At 39.0% G+C, this 17,921-nt stretch overlaps 1 protein-coding gene across 1 annotated transcript in view; it reads left to right on the plus strand.

Moving 5' to 3' along the window:
- Positions 1–17,921, plus strand: part of Msn (moesin) — a 94,898-nt gene that overhangs the window by 58,781 nt on the left and 18,196 nt on the right. The window contains exon 4 of the mRNA XM_004661009.2: positions 16,864–16,959. Coding sequence (XP_004661066.1) covers positions 16,864–16,959 — 96 coding nt within the window. The remainder of the gene's footprint in view (positions 1–16,863; positions 16,960–17,921) is intronic.

Here is a 17,921-nt window from a genome sequence, read left to right on the forward strand (position 1 = left end):
TAAGAGTACTTTATGTCCAATAGGTGTGCCACAGAGAATGTGGGACCCATTCACTTCTCCAAATCAAATTTTTCCTCTCACTATGAATTAACCATTATCAGAAATGATGTGATATTATGTATGTCTGTAGTGTGTGTGTATGTATGTATGGTTAGCCATGTGAGGGTTACAGAGTTTTTTGGCATTCAAAGACTACAGGGGCCAGACTTTTGATAGTCAAAGTTTGAAAAAGGAATCATACTGTGTTACCCTTTGTGGCTAAACTTCCAGGAGTGTATTTTCACTCCTCTTTCTAGGGGCCATTATCCCAATTGCCAATCTATCCTCTGATGGGGTGGGCATGTTGGGGCTTCTTGTCACTTTGAAGGATTCTGAAGACTCTCTTCTTTCTTTGTCCTCTGGGTCCCTCTACTGTATAAGAACTTCCCCAAAGTTGGGGAGAGGAAGGAAGAAATAAAGGTCTTGATGAAATGGCCTAATTCTATTCTGGTGAATTACTGTGTCTGGTGAGAGGAAAGACAAAGGGAAAAATGGAGCTTATAATGAAAGGAAGCTTTTTTTCTATTCAGGTTTCCATGAGAGGAAGGAAGGAATTGGTTAGCCAGCTCAGTCATGCTGTCTGTATCTCTGATGTCACATCAAGTGGAAAAATTATTCTCTGTGACTAATGCTGATAAGAATTAGCATTTACTCAAGGCCTACTGTATGTCAGTGGCTTTGACAAGTATTTGACTATCATGAAACAGTGAGTACAGAAGTTAGTGCTGAATCATTTTACAAATGAGAAAAGTATCCTCATCTTAGGCCTTGGGAAAATTCTTCTATTTTATTTTATTTTAGCTGATTTGATGGATAATTTTCATATATATTTACATATATATGATCATATCCCCCTTCGATTACTTTCTTTTGCCCTTCTTCTCTTGAATCCCTTCTTCCCAACTAGTCCCTCTTCTATTTTTATCTCTCTCTGTTTTTTTTTTTTTGCTCTTTTCCATTATCCATGATATCATGCTGATGGGCTCAGTATTATACAGGTCTTGTGCAGGTATAACAGCCATTGTGCAGTCATGAATGCAATGACCACTTCATCCAGAAGACAATGTTCCAGTGTACTACTCCTTAATTCTTTCCGCCCACTCTTCTACAATGTTCTCTGAGACTTGGAGGATGCAATAGAGATGTCTCTTTTAGTGTTGAGCACTCAACTATAACTTCTCAGCACTTGGAAAAGTTTTGAGTCTCTCCAATTGTCACCATCATCTGTAAAATAAGTTTCTCTGACCAAAAGTGAGAAAGACATTAATGTTTGGGCATAAACATAAATATTTATAGAGCAATTTGATGTGTACAACATATCTGTTTCACTAAAGAAACAGTAGCAGCTTCTCTCTCTTCTAGGGCTCATGTCTTCCTCAGCATATACTTTTTACTAGGCTTTCAGTATCAGACATGAATTCCCTCCCATGTAGTGGGCTTCAATTCCAGAGAGCAGTTGGTTACCTCAGTAACAGCCTTTCCACTATTGAACCAGTAGGCATATCTTACCTGGCTGGCCAGTTGTATAGCAGTTAGTGTCTACTGCTGATTAAGAATGTTAATGACTTTTCTCCCCCAGTGGGCTACATAACACTTTTTAGGACAATGACAGTTAGCAAGCCAGGAGAAAGCTTCTAGCTCAGTTCTATCTTGATTTCTCAGTGTCCTGTAACTAAATCATGTGGTGTTTTTAGCAGTAGGGTCTGACTATTGAGTTCTGGTAGGCAGCCAAGAGTATTGGCAATAGTCTGTATTGTTTTGAGTGTCTCATGAGTCTCCGTGACCAACAACACACTGGGAGGTATCCCACAGCCTTGAGAAAATTCTTGAACCTCTCTGGGTTGATATCCTCATCTTACAAAAAACAAAAAAAAAAAACCTCCTATGTTTATAGGCTTTTTAATTCTACTATGAAAGAATGTGTTATTATTTATATCTTTCCCACTACCCCAAATTTGTTTGCAATGGCATATATGGTTGCATAAAATTCAAAAAGAAGTTATAAATAGATGAGACGAGAAAACATATATACAGACTAGAGTTACATGAAGCATCCAACATGTAGTATAGCTGCAGTAAATGATGACTCCCTTTCCCATACCTTGTTACTTCATGAGTTAGAGGGGGAAGTTAAGGTTGGTAGTCCTCAGACCATTTAAGTTTGGATTTGACTAGTACTTGATTCTTTAACTTATTCTTTTCTGGAGCTTATCTTGTTTTTTTGTTTCAAGTGGTGCAGAATAATCATTGATAATTAATTTGCGAAAATACCAGTCAGCCTGAGGAACTTTTTTCTTTTGAGACAGTCTAGCCTATGCTGGCCTCAAACTTGCTATGTTAGCTGAGAATGCCCTTGAACTTCTGATCTTGCTTTTATCTCCTGAGTGCTCTAATTATTGTGTGAAAAACCACACCTAGTTTGTGTGGTACTATGTTTTGTGTATGTTACAAAGGCATTCTACCAACTGATATATCTTACCACCCCATAGTGGGAGGAACTTTTAAACACACAATTAATGTGCTGACATTCTCATAGGGTCACAAGTGATTACAGTACTACTCTGGAATGACTGAATGCATTTTGATTATATTAAGGTTTTATATTTTCCCTTTGGAGAGCTTTTAAAGGGACAGCCTGGTGAAGTTGAAAAGACATTGGATAAAACATAGATAACCTAGACTCTAAGGCAGACTCTCATTAGTTCCCTGTGTTACTTTATACATACCTTTTCCTTTTTGAGGACTTAGTTTTCCCATCTGTGTCTGATTTCTCACATATATTTCTCAAAAATTTATGTTTAGCACTTATTTTTGCACACCACATGTCCTTCTCACCCATTTCTTCTCCCACTGCATAGATTTTTGAAAACATTTTTCTGTGTATGTAGGAGAGGAGAGGAGAGGCAATTGGCAGAAGAACATTTCTTCTGGATCAGCTTCAAACTGTCAAAGTGAAAAAGAAAGTGATGTCCATATAGGAAAATTGTATGGGGAAAGTATCAGTTGGTAGGTTTATGGTTCAGCTGGGAGCCTGAGACATCTTTGGCCTCTTCCTAGCCTCATTTAAGAACCCTGATTCTACTCATTCTCCCTCCCAAGCCAAATGACACCATCTCCTCCTCTGCTCTTAACACTAGGGGCTTTGTCCCATTGCATTGGAGGGGGATGGCTGTTGAGGGTAAGGAGGGCATGATTTAGAGCCTGGAGCAGAAAAATCTGTGAACAAAGAGGTTTATTAATTTCAAAAAGCCACAAGGCTTGGTAATTTTTTGTTAGTGTTGGTTTGCTCAATGTGCTCTCTGTGTGTGTGTGTGTCTGTCTGTCTGTCTTTGAGGAAAGCTCAGATAGTAGGGAACCCTAGCCACATTTGAGACAAAGTCTTGGTATGAAGTCCTGACTGACCTGGAATCTACAGAGGTCTGTGTTCACAGGCAGTGGGAAAATTATGGCTCTTCCCTCTCTCTAACTCAATGATCCATTTTACCTGGCTCTTGAGCTCCATCCTCGGGGCCAGGGAGGAAGGAGTTATATTCATTGGTAGGAATTAACTAAAGCTTTGGGGCTATCCTGGAAATCAGAAGTCATCTGGCTTATGACCAGAGGGGAAGTAGACTGCAGAGGAAGCATCCTTCTTGGCACCCACTCATAAATAACAAGCAACAATGGGAAACAGTAGCTTGAGGAGGCCCAAGGCTTGGTGGGAAACAAGAGTGGGGCCCATAGTTGCTCCAATTTACCTCTGTTTCTTGTGAGAGTGTTCACTGTCAGGAAAAAGAAAATGTTTTGATATGGCACTTCATTGCCTCAACCTCTGAAGGATGATTAATTTTAAATTTTCATTGAGCTTCATTTTGATTTTATTTGCTAAGGAATGCTCAGAATTCCATCTATTTTAAAACTGATTTGGCTTTACTTGTAAACATGTTTCATAGTGATTATCCAATATTATTAATATTGATTTGTATCATTAACATCCCTATTATTTCCCCCCATAAAAGGTGCAGGATAATAGGTAAGATGAATTTTGTACTCTGCCTTGGTAAATGAAACTAAATTTAATGATAAATTGTCCCAGGATTTCAATGTACTATCCTAAGAGAGGATGTACTAGGGTGTCCTCACTGTTCCCCTGGGTTGACAACCTTGTGTGGCTAGCAGCCTACCTAACTTGGTCTTTGTTTGATAACAGTTGTCACTTTTCAGCTATGTGATTAGGAACTTCATTTTTTTAATTGTGTAAACAACACTTAAAAGTTTTATTTTATTTTATTTATTTTGAATTAAATCTTGGGGCTAGAGATACGGGTTAGTGGTGAAATATGTTTGTTTGTAAAGCCTACCAATCCAGGCACAATTCCCCAGTGCCCATGTAAAGTCAGACACACAAAATGGCACGTTTATTTGGAATTAATTTGCAATGGCAAGAAACCCTGGGATTCTTCTCCCTCTCTCTCTTTCTTCTCTCTCTCAAATGAATAAATAAAATATTTAGATTTTTTAACTTTATTTTATTTTGTTTTATTTGAGACAGAGAAACACGTAGGTAGAAAGAGAATGGGTACACCAGGGCCTTCAGCCACTGCAAACGAATTGCAGACGCATGAACCACCTTATGCATCTGGCTAACGTGGGTCCTGGGGAATCAAACATGGGTCCTTTGGATTTTCAGTCAAGTGCCTTAACTGCTAAGCCAACTCTCCAGCCCAATTAAAAAAAAAATATTTTTTAGTTTGCATTCATTCTGGCATTTTCAAATATATTTTTTTAAAGATTTTTAAAAACAGTTATCTATTTTATTTATTTATTTGAGACAGAGAGAGAGGGAGAGAGAGAATGGACATGCCAGGGACTCCAGCCACTGCAAATGAACTCCAGACGCATGTACCACCTTGTGCATCTGGCTTACGTGGGACCTAGAGAGTTGAACCTGGGTCCTTAGGCTTTGTAGGCAAACACTTTAACCACTGAGCCATCTCTCCAGCCCTTTTGTTGATTCTTATTCCCCCTACTATCCCCACTTCTATCCCCTATGCCCCCTAACTCCATTTTCCCTCATCTAATATCCTCCTCCCCCTTCTGGTTACATGCTACATGTCACCTGTGTTCTTTTACTCCTTCTTACTCCTGTCTTCCACTTCATCTTGTCTTTTTGGTACTGCTGAATAGAATTCCACTGTGTGTGTAGCACATTTTCATTTTCCATCTGTCAGTGGGCATCTGGGCTGATACCAGTTCTTAGCTCTTGTAAATAACATGGCAGATGTACAAGTATCTCTGCAGTAGCATGTGAAGTCTTTAGGGTATGGCTCAGGAGTAGTATAGCTAGGTAGTATTGGAGTTCTATTTCTAATTTTTTGGGATACCTCCATAGTGATTTCCATAATGGCTGTTCTAGTTTGTACTTCCACCAACAGTGAACAAGGATTTTTCTTCCAGCATCCTTGCCAACATTTGCTATCAGTTTTCTTGACTGATAGGCATTCTGATGGGTAAGATGGTACCTCAAAGTTGTTTTAATTTGCATTTCTCTAATTGCCAGGATTGTTGAACACATTTTAAAGTACTTATTGGCTATTTGTGTTTCTTCTTTTGTGAACTGTCTTGTCATCTCTTTAGCCAATTTAGTGATTGACTTTTTTTTTTTTTGGTTTGTTTGTTTTTCGAGGTAGGGTCTCGCTCTAACCCAGGCCGACCTAGAATTCACTATGTAGTCTCAGGATAGCCTTGAACTCACAGCGACCCTCCTTCCTCTGCCTCCTGAATGATGGGATTAAAGGTGTGTGCCACCACGCCTGGCTCTGACATATTTTTTGTTTAATTTTTATACTTCTTTCTAAATTCTGGTTGTTATCTCCCTTTCTGAAGTATGACAAAGATTTTCTTCCTTTCTGTAGTTGCTCCCTTTTTTGATGGTTTCTTTTGCTCTCTAGAATTTTTTAATTTCATGTCGTCCCATTTGTTATTTCCTAGGGCTGTTTCCTGTGCTATTAGAGTCCTGTTTAGAAAGTTCTTGCCTTGAAGCGTGTTCCTTATTTTTTCCTCTAGCAGTTTCAATGTTTCAGGTTTTAGATTAATGTCTTTGATCCACTTTGAATTGGTATTACTTTGAATATTTATACAAGGTGAAAGATTCAGATCTAATTTCATTCTTCTGCAGGTGGGTATCCACTTTTGCCAACACCATTTGTTGAATATGCTGTTTTTTTCCACTGAATATTTTTGGTTTGTTTGTTAAAGATTAGTTGGTCAACCAATGAGACTTTATTTATGGGTCTTCTATTCTGTTCCATGTGTTTTGGTGCCAGTATCATGTTATCTTTATTACTATTGACATGTAGCGTAATTTGAAATCAGTTATTCTGATATCATACCTTCAGCTGTGTTCTTTCTCCTTAGGATTGCTTTGGCTATTTGTTGTGTTTTGTGCTTCTCTATAAATTCCTGCATTCTTTTTTCCAGGTCAGTGATGAATGGCATTGGAATTTAGATGGGAATTTCATTGAGTCTAATTACTTTTGGCATGATAGACATTTTCCCAATAGTAATTTTCATAAAGATCAATTCTTCCTGTCTTCTTCTTGGATTACCTACATACCACTAGGGGGCAGAGCCATTACTATGAATACTGTTATTGAAAACCCCTTTTCCCCTCACTGCCTGGGTTTCTTTTCCTACAGAAGCATAGACAAGCACATGCAACTTTCTTCCTTTAAATAACGAAGCAAGCCAGGGGCTGGAAGGATGGCTTAATGGTTAAGGCGCTTGCTTGCAAAGCCAAAAGACCCAGGTTCACTTCCCCAGGACCCACACATTAGCCAGCTGCACTAGGAGGTGCAAGCGTCTGGAGTTTGTTTGCAGTGGCTGGAGGCATTGGCGTGCCCATTTTCTCTCTCTCTCTCTCTCTCTCTCTCTCTCTCTCTCTCTCTCTCTCTCTCTCCCCCCCCTTTCTCTGTCAAATAAATAATAAAATATTTTAAGAAAAAGAATGAAGCAGGGCTGGAGAGATGACTTAATGGTTAATCGCTTGCCTGTGAAGCCTAAGGACCCTGGTTCAAGGCTTGATTCTCCAGGACCCATGTTAGCCAGATGCACACGGGGGCGCACACATCTGGAGATCGTTTGCAGTGGCTGGAAGCCCTGGTGTGCCCATTCTCTCCCTCCCTCTCTCTCTCTCTCTCTCTCTCTCAACTCTCAAATAATAAATAAAAATGAACCAAAAAAAATTAAAAAAAAAAAAGAATGAAGCGAGCCAGGCTTGGTGGCACAGACCTTTAGTCCCAGCACACAGGAGATGGAACTAGGAAAATCACTGCAAGTTTGAGACCAGTCTGAGACTACAGAGTGAGTTCTAGATCAACCTGGGCCAGAGTGAGATCCTACGTCAAAACAAACAAGCAAACCAAAGAATAAAGAAAACATCCTTGAAGCTTGGTTTTCATGGGGTAGTATATCTATATACAGCATAGAATTTGGAGTCAGCCCTAGCCTCATAGTCCATCCTGTTACTCAGGCTAGGCAGCCTCCATATGTAACATAGAAGTAAACAGTGTTCTTTCTTATCCTTAGAAGCTCCTAGAAATTTGCAAGGATTTTTCTTTTACTAGACTTCAACTTTGTAGTTTATGCTGCTTGAACCTTATAACTTTCTATAGTATGGTTTAGGGTCTGTACTGGGGGCTGAATAGAATTCCTAGCCTCTAGTTTGTTAAGCCATTGTCTTATAAACAGAAGCTGTAGTTTGTTCAGGTAGGTGGTAGTGGCAGAGTTTAACAGGGACACAAAGCTGTGGGATAAAGATGATTCAGTAATATCCTGGAACATCATGTTTTCTTATATTAGTACATATTTCACTGTTTAGGAGTGGAATGCAAAATTTGTACATGTGATTATGATTAAATATGGCTGGCTTGTTGCCATCTGTTTATGAGCACCCTATTATTTCTGAAGCCCACCCAACCCCCATCTCCTCTGTATGTTTGTTTCTTATGTTCTGCTGCTTAAGGACTTCTGACATTGCAGCTTTTTTCTATGTGGCTTAGGTCAGATAAACTGGCTATCTAGGGCCAAAGGGATCAAATAATTTTCCCAAGGGTGTAGTTATTTCTCAGTGAAATGATAAGAACTCTATTTTCTGGATACATAGAGGTTTATTCTTGGAAAAATGAGCCAGATACATCTCTCTAACTTAAAAAAAGGTATTGTCCTCCCGCCTCCCACCCCCACTAGTGGAGGTCTCAGCTAGAACCAAAGCCGGAAGTGAGTAAAACTTGGGTGTTTTCCATATCCTAGGAATTAGAAATGGAGCCAAGAGTTATTTGATCAAATGGTTCCTGTCACCCCAGGGACCTTAACTGGAGATTTTCTTATACCTTGTGGTTAGGAATCATTTATTTTCTCCTTTAACAATCTTAATTCTGACTTCAGACTACATTTCTTTCCTCCCATATCCTTACTTCCTCCTCATTTAGGAACTTCAGCACAAGCTGAGAGATACCTCTTCAAACTTTAGAGCTGAAAGAAGTAGAAAATTTATCTTCTCCTATATTCAGATAGATCAAAATTCCCCACCAGTCCTGAAATACTTATTTTGACATGCTTTGACAGATTCTCAGAAGATCCCCCATGGCCTTCTGGTAATCACACACCAACTCATACAACTAGTAAAAAAGACAATGTGGTACAAAAAGAGGTTAATGAGCTCACTCCGAGGCCCTACCAGAGTGGCTATAATCTGTTTGCCTTACCTTATGTTTGTGGATTTTTTCTAAGCCTCTATAACTGGTCTCTTGGTATAGGCAAAGGCAGTAGCTGCTCTACCATTTTTGTTCTCAATATGCCCTACCCCACCAGGACCTAATCATCCTAGCTGCAATGATCTATGATATTTTTAGTCATTCTTTGTCTTCTACAGGGTCTGCATTGTTTCTTGGAACTTACCATTTCTTACCAATTACATGTGAACACATTATTCTTCTGGGACCCTGTAGAAAATAAGTAGAACTATTAATTGGGTTCTGTCTTCATATGACAAGAGCTTTAAAAAAGAGTCTTGCTATTCCTATCCCTACATCTGAGAAGAAAGATCTTTTTACCCTCAAATTAGATAGATGAGAAAGCTGAGGGCCAGTGGGGGAAATAGATTGCCTTAATATTACATAACAAATCACAGACAGAAGTGAGACTTTTGTAAAGGGTCCCTAATGTCTGACATCAAATTATGAAAGGAATGGTGAGCCTTGAAAGTATGGGACATGGTTTCCCCTCAAAGTAGTTGCTGGTGGAGTGAAATCAAAAACTATATCTAAAGCCGGGCGTGGTGGCGCACGCCTTTAATCCCAGCACTCGGGAGGCAGAGGTAGGAGGATCGCCGTGAGTTCAAGGCCACCCTGAGACTACAGAGTTAATTCCAGGTCAGCCTGGACCAGAGTGAGACCCTACCTCGAAAAACCAAAAAAAAAACAACTATATCTAGGGCCAAAATTTATTATATGAATATGATACCTGGGCCAAGCAAGAGATAAGGCACTTGTCACTTAGAGTCCTAAGCTCTTGTGAACCCTTGGCATTAGAAGACACTATGCTAGAGAAGGAAGGGCAAAGGCTTTGGTATTATGCACATTCCAGTTCTATGTCTATATGATATTATATAGGCTATTACTCAACACCTTAGTTCCTTATGTACAAAATGGAGCAATAGCTATCTTACAGGGCTATTTTGTATTCAGTGCCTTGCACATGACAGCTTAGAAATATGTTATACTTTTTCCTTGGAGTCTGAAGGTCTACACTATGAGCTGTGTGTGATTGTGGGACCTAGCTTTGAATGCTTAGTAGAAACATTGTGGCTATAGCAGAAGGGTGTGTGTGTGTACATACATGCTTTGAGGAGAAATACTAATATTAATTTACTCACCAGGAAGGGCATAATAACTTTGGGTCCTTGTACCTTGTTTCTATCTCTAGTTGTCTGCTAGATTTCCCACTCACCTCACCCTAAATTCCCTTTCATCCCCTTTTCAAGAAAAGAAAATATTTAGACTACTTGCTGTCTGCCTGAGCTCATTAGGATGTGGCTCAGTTTCTCTGTGGCCATCTCCAGTCTATATAGTCAGATCGTTAACATTCTAATGCCAGGGACTGGAGAACAGACTCTATCTGTCTTTTTCTGGCAGGCCTCCCTTTCCTGCCCACTGTTTAGCCAGAAGGCCCAGGCCAACAGGGGTCCCAAGCTTCTTCACAACCTGTTCCTACCCAATTGTCACCCTCAACTTATATAATAGTAAGGGCAATAATTAGACTGTGTAAGGGCTAACCAAAAGTATTTCAGTGCATAAAGACAGCATAGCTTTCAGGTTAAATACATACAATGGTCTTGCCTTGTTGTTCCCAAGTATTCTTTCTTGGAGTATTGTAAACAAGACTCTATCTTCTAAAGATAAAGGATTATAGTGGAGTTTCAGGGCTGGAGAGATGGCTTAGCGGTAAATACACTTGGCGGTAAAACCAACGGACCCAGGTTCAGTTCCCCAGGACCCACATAAGCCAGATGCACAAGGTGGCACACGCACCTGGAGGTCTTTTGCAGTGTCTGGAGGCCCTGACATGCACATATTCTCTCTCTCTGCCTCACTGTCTCTCTCCAATAAATAAATAAAAACTAAAAATAATAGTGGTGTTTCAGTTGATGACATCAGTGACTGACCACATAATTCCTATAATTCCTTCATAAATCCTAAATAACTAGATTTGGGGTACATCTGGGTTGCTGGACATGCAGAAGTATCTGAAGGGGGAGGTATGTTTGAGGATATAAGACCTCTGCAATCCTCATATTTCATCCTTTTGCAATTCTTCTAATAACTCCATCTGTGTCCCTTGTAATACCCTTTATAGTAAGTGGATAAGCATGAAAGAGATAAAAGTATATAATATATGTGTATATGGGAGTAACTCAGGAGACTAAAACACAGAAGGTAATTCAGTTATCTCTGTCTACAGTCACTATTCCATTCTAGAATCAGACAACTACATGACATTGAAGGGAAAGGGAGAAGAAGGTAGTAGAAAACATTGGAATTGACTGGAATTTTTTTCTACTATCCGCTCCCCTTAAGCCCTTCCCTTTCATGGCTCCTGTCTAGCTTACTGGCCTATACAGACTCTCCATCATACATTCAAATCTGAAAGTTTGAAGGTAGAATCCTTATATAAGACGGAGAATGAGATGTTTATATTTATGAGTCTGGATTACCTTACTAAGAATAATATTTTTCTAGATCCATCTATTTTTCTGCAAAGTTCATATTTCCATTTTTTATAGCTGAATAAAACTCCACTGTGTATATGTACCATATCTTTCTTGTCATTCATTAGTTGAGGTATACCTAGGCTGATTCCATTTCCAAGCTACTGTGAATAGAACAGCAACAAATGTGTGTGTGTGTGTGTGTGTGCGTGTGTCCTTAAAGTATATGTCCAGGAGTGGTACAGCTTGGTCCTATGGTAAATCTAATTTTAACTGTCTCAGAGACCTCTACAATGATTTCTAGAATGGCTGCACCAGTTTACACTCTGAACAGTGAATAAGGGTTCCTTTTGATAATAGCCAGTCTGACCAGAGTGAGATGGAATCTCAAAGTAGTTTTAATTTGCATTTATTTCTAAGGATGTTGAACACATTTTAAAATATTTATTGATCATTTATGTTTCTAGTTTTGAGAACTCTGTGCTCATTTCATCAGCCTGTTTTTTTGTTTGTTTTTGTTTTTCTAAGTAGTGTCTCACTCTGGCTCAGGCTGGCCTGGAATTCACTATGTAATCTCAGGGTGGCCTCAAACTATCGGTGATCCTCCTATCTCTGCCTCCCGAGTGCTGGGATTAGAGGCATGTGCCACCACACCTAGTATCAGCCTGTTTTTTTTTTTTATTGGTCTACTTGATTTCTTATTCAGTTTTTAGAGTTCTTTATATATTTTAGATAATAATTCACTGTGATATGTGCAGCTGATGAAGATTTTCTCCCACTCTATAAGCTGTCTCTTCACTCCATTAAGTTTCCTTTATTGTACAAATGCTTCTTCATTTCGTGAGATGTAATTTGTTGATTATTGACTTTAACTTGTGAGTGTCTGGAGTCCTATTCTGAAAGCTTTTACTGATACCCCTACGTTGAAATGTTCCCCTCCTTTTCTTCTAGTAGTTTCATTTTCAGGTCTTAATGACAAGGTTTTTGGTTCATTTGGAATTGATTTTTGTGCATGGAGAGTGGTAAGGATCTAGTCTTAGTCTTCTTGTTAAAGAGTCAGTCTTTTCTCCAGAAAATGTTTTTGACATTTTTGTTAAAAGTCATGTGAGATTAGCTACATGTGTTTATATCTGGATCTTAACTTCTGTTTCATTGGTGTACATGTGTATTTTTGTGCCACTGTCATGTTGTTTATATTACTGTGGCTATGTAATATACCTTGAAATCATCTCTGGTGACACCTCTAGCTTTTTTCTCAACATTGCTTTGAGTATACAAAGTCATTGGTGCTTCCAAATGAGTTTGAAGATTTTTTTCATCTATCTGAGTAAAGAATGGCATTAGAATTTTGAGGATTTTGTTGTTGTTGTTGTTGTTTTTGAGGTAGAGTCTAACTGTAGCTCAGGCTGACCTGGAATTTACTATGTTGTCTCAGGCTGGCTTTGAACTCACAATTTTCCTACCTTGGCCACCCATGTTCTGGGATTAAAGGCATGCACCACCACACCCAGCAAGAATTTTGATAGGGTTTGCAATAAATGTGAAGATTGCTTTTGGTAAGGTAGCCATTTTCACAATATTGATTCTTCTAATCCAAGAGCATAAGATTTTTTTTTTTTAATTTCTCAATGTCTTCAATTTCTCTCTTGAGTGTTTTAGGTTGTGTTCTTAGCTCTAACAGTTTTCTGCTGGAGTCTTTAGGGTCTTTTTTGTATAGAATAATATCATATGCAAATGAGGATTATTTGATTTCCCCTTTCCTATCTGTATTCCCTTTATTTGGTTTTCTTGTCTCATTGATGTAGCTTAAGACTTCAGTACTATATTAACTAAGAGTGGAGAAAGTGGACACCCTTGTCTCTTTCCTGATTTTAGTAGAAATTCATTGAGGTTTTTCCCCATTTAGTATAATGTTGGCTAGAGGTTTCTCCTTTATAACTTTGTTATGTGGGCATATGTTCCTTCTATTCCCAGTTTCTTCAGGACTTTAAAAAATATATAATTTTTAAAATATATTTTTAAATTTTTTATTGACAACTTCCAAAATTGTAGACCCATAGTAATTCTCTCCATCCCCCCCCCCTGCAACTTCACTCTGTATCATACCTATTTTTTTTTTTTTTATTGAGAGAGAGCGACTGACTGACTAACTATTGTCATACAGGTACCCTTAACACTGTAAATGAACTCCAGACATGTGTACCATTTGTGCATCTGACTTTATATGGGAAATGGAGAATTAAACCTAGGCTGGCAGACGTTGCAGCACGTGCCTTTAAGCAATGAATCCCAGCCCCTCTATAGGAATATTATTATGAAAAGACATTAAATTATATTAAATACCTTCTCTGCATCTATTGAGATCATTGTGTAATTTTTAGTGATGAGAAAGGAACCATTGCAGTAGATAACAATGAATTGCAAAAAAATCACTAGGACATATCTGAAAAAGAAATATTCCAATAAATTGTAAATTAGACCAAAAAAAGGAGAGATAGCTCTGTCATTAAGACACTTGCCTGCAAAGCCTAAGGACCTAGGTTTGATTCTTTAGTACCCACATAAGCCAGATGCACAAGGTGGCATATGCGTCTAGAGGTCATTTTCAGTGGCTGGAGGCCCTGTGTGGTGTGCCCATTTTCTCTCTCTCTGTCTCTTTCATAAATAAATAAATAAAACAGACCATATATTAGGAAGCAAAGCATATTTGAAATATAGAAATTTTGAAATAGTTCCTTGCATTTTATCTGCTCCCAGTGGAGTAAAGCTACTAACCAATGGCAATAAAGTCTATAGAATATACACAAACTCGGGCTAAAGAGATGGCATTACAGTTAAGGCACCTTGCCAGCCTGAGGCACTTGCCTGCGGAGCCTAAGAGCCAAAGTTTCATGCCCCTATACCTTTGTAAGCCAGATGCACATGGTGGCTTATGCATCTGAAGTTCATTTGCAGTGGCTAGAGGCCCTAGTGTGCCCATTCTACCTCAAATAAATAAATAAAAATAAAAAATATTTAAATAAAGAATATACATAAACTCATGGAAATTTAACAATACACTATTGAAAGACGAGAAGGGCCATTGAAGATACAAAAATGGAAATTTAAAAAATCCCAAGAATCAAAGGATAATGATAACATAACACAACAAAACCAATGGTAAGTCCTAAGAGGGAAGTTTATAGCTTTATCTGCTTACATTAAATAATCAGAGAAACCTCAACTAATTGATACACATTAGGGCCTTAGAAAAAGAACAAGCCAAACCTAAAATCAGTAGATAGAAAGATAATCAAGATCAGGACAGAAATTAATCAAATAAAAAGAAGAAAAACAAAAACACTGCAAAGAATCAATGAGAGAGAGAGAGAGAGAGAGAGAGAGAGAGAGAGAGAGAGAGAGAGAAAGTTGATTCATTTAAAAGGATAAGCAAGATCAATAAATGATTAGTGAAACTAACACAATGAAAGAGAGAAGAACCAAATTAATACAATTAGCAATGAAAAAGGAACAATTACAATAGATAACAATGAAATCCAAAAAAGTTATTAGGGTATGCCTGAAAAATAAATACTCCAATAACTTATAAAATCCAAAAGAAACAGATGAATTTCTGTATAAATATGACCTACTAATATTAAAACAAGATGAACTAGGCCATTTATGTCAACATACAATAAGCAATGAGATTGAAACAATTATACAGAATCCCCCAACCAAGTCAGAATCTCATTGTCAGCAAACCCATAGACTAGAGAGAAACCCCTACTGCTCTCTAGAAAAGAAGAGTAGGCTTACACACCAAAAAACTCCCCAGAAATTGGCATACTCCCTTTAACTCAGGCTGCCCTCACTCTTGTTTGGAGAATCTGATTTACTTTACAGATGGCAGAGAAAATGGAGGGAGAACCAAGATCCACTGATAACATAAGAAGTTAGCAGACTGCACACCATGAGATTTGCCACCTCTACCACATCTGCCAAAGGAGAAATTGCAGGGAAAGGGACAGCATAAACACTACTCTTACTGGTAGCCTGATAACTAGTCCCAGGGTGATGATAACAAACATGGTTATCATTCAAAACCTGTCAAAACAGAAATCCAGAAGATACAGAGAACTAACAGGCCTGCTATGGTTCAGGGAACATTGCAGAAGAGGTGCATAAATAATTGTAAGGGCCACCAAGTGGGAAGGAATATTCTGAGGCATGGTCCCCTCCTCTCCCACAGGGACTGACTGAGGCCTTTATGACCCTACAGTGAATACCATAACCCTACTGAGGAGGGTCTCTAGAGTAATGGGAACTGGGACTAGGGGATAAAAGTAAATAACCTGTTATAGTTAATATATAAATGTTAATATAAAATAAGAAGTACAAGGGAACAACTTAGAGTCTTGCACATTCCAGACAAGTTCTCTATCTCTGGGCTATATCCCCAGATATTTTTTTTCTTTTTTAATTCTTTCTTTTTCTGCCTTTAGGTTTTATTTCTATTTTATCTTTTACTGAGAACCTTAATGTGTGTGTGTGTGTGTGTGTGTGTGTGTGTGTGTGTGTTATAATATATAAATAATATAGTAAAAATTTGTCATAGTCCCATTGGGATATACTCTTATGTCCCCTCTCCCAGTCTTCATTCCACTGTCTGCCTTCCTCAGTGGGGTTATTGGTGTTCATTATGAGGTCATAAATTCACCATGTCAGTCTCTCTGAGGGGAACAATGCCTCATTCCCACCCTGTGACTCTTAGATTCTTTCTGCCCCCTTCTCATAAAGTCCCCAGAAACTTGGAGGGCATATAATAGTTCTCCTGTGGTGTTGAGCTCTTAGCAGCTCTGATTTTCTACTTTGATGAGTCTTGAGACTCCTTAGCAAGTACCTCCACCTCCGTGGTGGAGGTTCTCAGGCTAGCAGTGAGAGCAGCGCCCATATTTAATCTGCCACTTCTCCATGATATTTCCTGGATCCTGACAGATGTGATAGAAATAATTCAACTTGTGTTAGGTACACAGCTTTCTTTTCTTATAATTCTGATGGCTCTTGGGCCTCTCTGGCATCTGTACAAAGAAGATTGTCTAAGCAAGAGTGAGAGCAGCATGGACCAAAGGGGATAAATATAGGCATTTAGAAGACTTTTTGATGAGTATGACCTTTCTTTCCTTTTAGCAAAAGAACCTTCCCTCTAGGGTCTGTGACCTTCTAAACCATAGCCTTCTGACTTGTTTCTCAGTTCCATACTTGAATTCCCTTCCACTGAGCGGGCCTTATAAATTTAAAGAGAATTTGGCTTTATGTGGGTGCTGGGGCATTGAATTTGGGCCAGGAAACTTTGCAAGCAAGCACCTTTAAACATTGAGCCATCTATCCCAATCCTACTTTCATACCCTTTAAAAAATTATTCACACTCCGCATATGACATCAGCTCTTGACTGCTGTTACGATTGTGTTTTCTTCCTGGACCATGAGTACCTTAAACCCTTTAATGGCAGAGACTAAGTTGGCTCCTCCCTTGTGATCTCTATGCCAGGCACAGGTTAGGTATTCAACCAATGGCTGTTTTATGTTTTCTCTTCCAGGTGGTGAAAACTATTGGCCTGAGGGAAGTTTGGTTCTTTGGTCTGCAATACCAGGACACTAAGGGTTTTTCTACTTGGCTGAAACTCAATAAAAAGGTAACTGCTTACTCTTCTATCAGAAGTTGCTCAGGGACAGGTGTGATCATGCACACCTTTAATCTCAGCATTTGCGAGAGGCTGAAGTAGGAGGATCACTGTGTTCAAGGCCAATCTGGGCTGCAGAGTAAGTTCAGGTTAGCCTGGGCCAGAGTGAGACCTGCTTCCAAAAACTCACTCACTTATTCACTCACTCACTCACTCACTCACTCACTCACCAACCAACCGACTAGCTAAAATGTTGCTCGGGGTAATAACATGTTCTAGCTAATAAAGATGGAATGTCTAAGTTGGTTTGTGGACCACCTTAATCAAAATAAAGTCAGGACTCAGCCAAGACAAAGTTCTTGTGTCTCCACTTGAACTTCTGACAGCAAGCTGACTATGCACAAGAGAATGGATACCCTTTTCACTGGGATCTCTGTCTTTAATTTAGACTTATTTTAGACCTAAAGCTGTTAGCAATTCACAGAAACATTTGGATGTTTTTCTTCCTTTCAAACTCGGGCTGTAGAGTTGTTAAAAATAGAACCATCGAGCTGGTGGGTTGACTTAGCCCTCTAAGCCAGAGGACCCAGCTTTCATTCCCTAGGACCCATGTAAGCATGCATCTGGACTTCATTTACAGTGGCTGAAGGTCCTGGTGTGCCTATTCTCTCTGTCTCTCTCTCTCTAAAATAAATACAATGAAAATAAATTTTTAAAAAGAGAAGCATATGTGTTGGAGAAATGGTTCAGTGGTTAACATGAACTTCCTGTACAAGCATGAATGCCCGAGGGGTTCTGGGACTGCCTGAGTTTGAATTTCCAGAACCCATATAAAGACCTGGTTGTGGTCATGCATATTTGTAGCCCCAGTTGGAAGGGGAGTGCAGGCTAGAGAATGGCTGGGGCTTACAAATGGCAAGCTCCAGAATTAGTTAGAGACTCCATAACAAGGAAAAAATCAGGTGGGTGAATGA

This window comes from Jaculus jaculus, chromosome X (genome assembly GCF_020740685.1).
Source record: "Jaculus jaculus isolate mJacJac1 chromosome X, mJacJac1.mat.Y.cur, whole genome shotgun sequence".
Lineage (NCBI taxonomy): Eukaryota > Metazoa > Chordata > Mammalia > Rodentia > Dipodidae > Jaculus > Jaculus jaculus.